The sequence below is a fragment of the Galeopterus variegatus genome, unplaced genomic scaffold (assembly GCF_000696425.1).
Source record: "Galeopterus variegatus unplaced genomic scaffold, G_variegatus-3.0.2 Scaffold6475, whole genome shotgun sequence".
In the NCBI taxonomy this organism is placed as follows: domain Eukaryota; kingdom Metazoa; phylum Chordata; class Mammalia; order Dermoptera; family Cynocephalidae; genus Galeopterus; species Galeopterus variegatus.
The window spans coordinates 37913-43944 of record NW_007732586.1 but is presented as its reverse complement, the minus strand read 5'-3'; the positions used below and the strand labels follow the sequence as shown (position 1 = coordinate 43944).

The 6032-nt window shown below is 39.1% G+C and overlaps 1 protein-coding gene across 1 annotated transcript in view; it reads right to left on the bottom strand.

Moving 5' to 3' along the window:
- The window catches only part of LOC103606316 (cytochrome P450 3A4-like), a 30823-nt gene that overhangs the window by 3157 nt on the left and 21634 nt on the right, over positions 1 to 6032 (bottom strand). Inside the window, exons 10-11 of the mRNA XM_008590933.1 lie at positions 4052 to 4212; positions 2371 to 2597 (exon numbers count right to left, since the gene is read on the bottom strand). Of these exons, the coding sequence (XP_008589155.1) occupies positions 2371 to 2597; positions 4052 to 4212 (388 nt within the window). The remainder of the gene's footprint in view (positions 1 to 2370; positions 2598 to 4051; positions 4213 to 6032) is intronic.

Genomic DNA, 6032 nt, shown 5'->3' with positions numbered 1-6032 from the left:
TTTAGCTGTGAGAATTGTGAGCTAAAGGCCCTATCCATTCCCCTTAGTCTACAAAAGCTTTTGGTCTCGTTGAGATGAGACGAACGCTGCTTAAAGGAAAATTTATCTAGTACTATTGAAGGGTTAGGAGCTCTAAAGAATAACTCATATTGGTATAAGGACCTCAGCATGTATAAGGCATTTTAATAACTATGATGCCCTTTGACATGCTCAATGGCCCATTGAGATGTATGGAGTATTTATGAATATGGGAAACCATTCAACAGTATCCTATCCAGGGCCTGAAATCCTTAGCACTAGCACGTGCTGCTTTTTCTTTCTTAGGTAAACAAATATGACCAATAGATTATGACCATCACTCTCAAGTAGATTATGCCAAAGTCACTGTCCTCTTTCAAAAGAGAATCGACATGTCTATACCAAAGAAAGAGAACATGAGAAACAGAGAAAGTTTCCTATTTCACATATGACTTTTTAGTTGAAAAATCCTCCTTGCTTACTCTTTTGATTTTTTACATATATAATAATATTAAAAATTTGTAAAGAAACACTATATTATATAAAAACTCTACAAATAATTTAGGGAGAAACTAGTTCCTTTCCATCCCAAATTTAACAAAAGAAGGTTACAGTCGGATGCTCCCAGGACACACAATTTCAGTTCTAGTAAAATGAAAAAAAAGAGTTTAAGTCAGACCATTTACATGGGCATATGAGGCTACTCTGCCATGACATCGTCTCTGATTTCCTTGTCTATTGGCTGCATGAAGCTGTCAATTCCTTGAAGGTCAGACCCATGTTTTACTCAAATTTGATTCTTTAATATTTGATTATATTAAGAAAAAATATTGATTTGGGGAAAGCGAAAATGGGTTTCTGATTGTGTTTTTCAAAGAGTCCTCTATTTTGGAGAACATTTTGAAATATTTACAGGTGATGTGCTTTAAAATAAGGTAAGAGTTGGGGGAGGGCAATGGTGTGCGGATGGGGTGGCTGACATGGTTGATGGTTGCGGGGCCAGTGCTGGGCACTCGGAGGTGCATTAAAAGTATTTTCCAGACTGTGTCTAGAGAATATATTGCAGAACTGTCAAACATTCTCCATAATCGGCACTTGTTTAACATTTAAATTTCTCACAGCCTGGCCCGGTCCCTAACACGTACAAGCACACTTCCTAACACGTACAAGCACACTTCCTAACACTTCCATGCCCGAATCAATCATAGAGAAGTACAGCGTGAATGGTGATTTTATGTTCATGACGCTGCAAGAGGTGGGAGTGCTGAGCTTACAGAAGTCTCCTGGTTTGGAAAATGGAAGACCTGGTCAACTCTGATTTACTCTATCAAGTACTATGTGTAGCCTCTATGCTAATGCTAGGGACACCACAGTCAAAATGCAAGGTCCCTGCCCCCAGGGACCTTATACTTAGTGGCTGATAAAACTCTAGGTCCCAGGCTTCCTGACTCTCCAGCCAGTACCCTAAAAACTTGACAATAAATTTTGTTAACCAATAAAATAATTGGAAAACATCAGCTACTTCCAGAGTACACACTGTGCCCAAAGCCTGATCTTTGGCTCTTAATTCCCAGAATAGCATTCTCAAGACACCTCTCAGAAGGAATGCCTCATAGGTCTAGAGGGTAGATGCCTTTGCTTTGGATTGTCACCAACTTCTGGGAGCTGGCACAGGGATACAGCCACTGACACAATCAAGAGGACCTGCACTCTCCCCTGTCCTCACTGTGGCTGCCTAAACCATCAGGAGGAGGCCTCAGCCTGCGCTTTTATAATTATGCAAGAGGAAACAGCAACCAATGTTTTAAAAATAGAATGTAAAAACATTTCCTAAAATTGATTGCAAAATCAGAGAACTAAGGGAACAGGACTGAAAAACTGGAAGGAGTAAAAAGCCTATACACCTAAGATAGTACTTAAGTAAATTATGGCACATGCATACACTTTCCAAACGTATATATCTCATCTATACCTAGATATCATACATATATATACTAGTTAGGAGAGTTTGTAGTTTACTGTTAAACAAAGTAAGCAGCATTCAAAACCAGATAAAATGTGATGTCATTCTAATTTTTAAAAATCTGTATATGCATAGAAAAACATAAGGACATACATCACATTAATGAAGTTTATCTTTAGGTATTGGGACAGTGGATGACTATAGTTTTCTTTTTTTCTATTCTACATTTTGCAAAGTTGTGACAGTCATCACTTTTGTAATAAAAAAATTCTAAAAATAAAAAGACTTACAAATAATTGCACAATAATATGTTTGTGATCTGCTCTAAGATAGGTCAGAATGTGCTGGAACCACCCTGTGGGGAAGCTGCATTTCCCAGGGGCTCGTACCTTTCAGGACGGAACTCCTCAGGCTCTTTCCAGTACTTTGGGTCCCGGTGAAGAGCAAAGACTGGTATCATGACCACTACCCCTTTGGGAATGAACACCCCATTGACTTCAACATCTTTCTTACAGACCCTCGCAAGTCTGCCAGCAACTGGGAATAATCTGAGAGATTCATTCACCACCATGTCAAGATACTCCATCTGTACCAAGGTGTCATAGGTGGCAGGTGCCTGGGAAGAAAGAAACAGATATTAATAAGTTGAAGTACGGAATTAACTCTCAAATCATTTTATGTAGTACTATTGAAGGGTTAGGAGCTCTAAAGAATAACTCATATTGGTATAAGGACCTCAGCATGTATAAGGCATTTTAATAACTATGATGCCCTTTGACATGCTCAATGGCCCATTGAGATGTATGGAGTATTTATGAATATGGGAAACCATTCAACAGTATCCTATCCAGGGCCTGAAATCCTTAGCACTAGCACGTGCTGCTTTTTCTTTCTTAGGTAAACAAATATGACCAATAGATTATGACCATCACTCTCAAGTAGATTATGCCAAAGTCACTGTCCTCTTTCAAAAGAGAATCGACATGTCTATACCAAAGAAAGAGAACATGAGAAACAGAGAAAGTTTCCTATTTCACATATGACTTTTTAGTTGAAAAATCCTCCTTGCTTACTCTTTTGATTTTTTACATATATAATAATATTAAAAATTTGTAAAGAAACACTATATTATATAAAAACTCTACAAATAATTTAGGGAGAAACTAGTTCCTTTCCATCCCAAATTTAACAAAAGAAGGTTACAGTCGGATGCTCCCAGGACACACAATTTCAGTTCTAGTAAAATGAAAAAAAAAAAGAGGATAAGAACCCTCCATTCACCCCTAGCCTCCTTTGCTGGAACAGCCTCCCACTTGTTGCTTCAGGGCTTGATTGTAAGCTCTGAGGAGAATCCCTTTGTGTCCACCTCAAGCCAAACCAGCCATGCCAGCCCAACAGGCTGGGTCTCTTCACAGCCCAAAGGATCTCAGTTAGAGCAGAGATCTGAAAGCAGTATAGACAATGCATGGCTACCAGTTGGTGTTATATTGGAGGCAATATCGTAGAGGTTATGAGTTTGGCTTAGGAGCCAGAGAACCTGATCCATTTCTTGGCTTCTTCATGACCAACTATATGACTGGACTATGAGAGATGTATGGAGCAGATCTGAGTCTGCCTGCCCATCTCAGCCAAGGCCAGCCTTGATCAGACAACAGGAGACCAGGGCAAGAAGTCCAGGCAACACCAACAGAGCTAACTATCCAGACACTTGAGCCATAAATGCTTATTGTTAGATGCTCCTGCAGTTTTGAGGATCTTTTTTACTTGGCATTTTTATGGTAACAGATGTGGAGTGGCATTCCCTACTCCCAGGAAAAATTTAAATTATTCTAGCTAAAATATACTTTGAGAAACTGGTACACCAGGACCAGCACTGTTTTACAGAGATCTTACACTTCTGTGTGTATCATCCATTACTAATGTTTCTCCCTTTGTTTTTCTCTTCCTAAATAGTGCCAGTGAAAGAATCCATGCTTACACTTTTTGCAAAAATTCTCCTAGGATGTGATCAATAGGCATTATTGTTAAGGCTTCACCTCGTCCTTCCTTCTCCAGGTATCATCTACTCACCTTGTTGGGCAACGTTGCATCAATCTCCTCCTGCAATTTCTGCTGGACGTCAGGGTGAGTGGCCAATAAATACATAATGAAGGAAAGAGTGCTGCTAGTGGACTCATAGCCACCAAAAATGAAAATAATTGACTGGGCTACAAGCTCCAGATCAGACAAAACTAAAAGGAGAGGAAAGGATATTTTAGGTAAAGCAGGTCAATGTAAAACATTACAGTTTAGATGAAGAGAAATCCAAATGAAACTCCCAAATCCCTTGGGAAAAAATGGAAGAGCAATTCAGAGTCACACCAGGAGTGGTTTTCACTCTGATGTCTGTCTTACAGAACCAGCAAAAGGCAAAATTGCTTTAATTCAGTTTTCCCCAAGGTATATACAATTGTTGCCCATCTGCTCCTCAAGATGCTAGCCTCACAACCACCACAGCTGACTAATTTCAAGAGATAGCATTTCTGTCTAACATACACAGTATTACTACTATGCCCCTTGGATAATCATAAAACTATTTTAGACACAAGTAAAATATTGGGTAGCATCTTACCCCAGGAAAAATTTAAATTATTCTAACTAAAATACTGCTTGAAAAACTTTGAGAGAGTATGAAATACTATGGCTTAAATGTAAAGGATCTTTCATTAAAGGATCTTTCATCTGAACATGTTTGCAGGAAATTAAGGAAACAATATTGGGCAACATCAGGCAGCTTACTACAAATGTAGAATCTCAAACTCCACCCTAGAATTACCAAATCAAATTCTGAACTTTCACAAGATATGGTGATTTGTGTGCACAACCTCGCATGAGAAGCATGGATTACACCTTTGAGGGGCATTGGGTAATAGAATGTCTGAAATGCAAATTTTCAAAATGCATGATCTCAGGATGACAGAAATTTTATCTACAGAACAGACAAAACTCAAGAAGAATGATGAACTCTAGTCTAATGAGTGGCATTAAAACTACAAAAGAAAGAATAAGTCTTTAGAAGGGCATTGGCCAGCATGAAATACAGAAAATAGCATCCAGTGAGTAGAATTTGCAATGCTTGAATGTCATAGCCTGAATGTCATGTCCCTTAGTACATGACCCCTCTTTTTGCCCTACTTTATGCTCACAAAAAAGCCCTATGAGTATAAGTTGGCCTCCCACTTGATTTTTTTTCCTGAGGAAAGCTAACCATGGCAAGGCACGTTCTGTTTGTTTGGGACTGAATTAGGACTTTTAGATACCTAGAACACTGAATAAATATGCTGCCCATCGAACCGTGTAATTCATAACTAAAAACAATCTGAAATGGGTGTGAGAAAGGTTGCTGGGTTCTGATCTACCAGTGATGACTTCTGTCATGCTGTTCTGGGCAAATTCAGCTATCAAATTCTTTCTCCCACTTAGCATGAACCCCATGATACTGAATTAAAACTGAACTATGAACTCAAAGTTTAGAACTCTGCTGTTAAATACAGTAGTCATGGGCCAGCCCGGTGGTGCACTCGGTAGAGTGTGGCGCTTGGGAGCGCCGCCGCGCTCCCGCCGAGGGTCCGGATCCCATATATAGACCGGTCTGCTCACTGGTTGAGCGCGGTGTGGGCACGACACTGAGGGTTGCGATCCCGTTACCGGTCACGAAAAAAGACAAAAAAGGAAAAAAAAAATATAGTAGTCACTAGCCACATGTGGCTATTTAAATTTAATTTTAATTTATTTTATTTTTATTTTTTATCATCGTGAATAAATCTTTTTTTTTTTTTATGGGAAAAAAAATTTTTTTTTTTAATTTTTATTTTGTCAATATACAATGTATATGATTATTATGGCCCATCACCGACACCTCCTGCCCTCCTCCCTCTCTCCCCTCCCCCCCAAGAATGTCCTTTCCGTTTACTTGTTGTAACAACTTCAAAAAAGTATAGTTGTTATATCTTCTTCCCCGCCCCCCCCCGGTTTTTTTTGTGTGTGTTTGTGGGTGAATTAATTTGTTTGT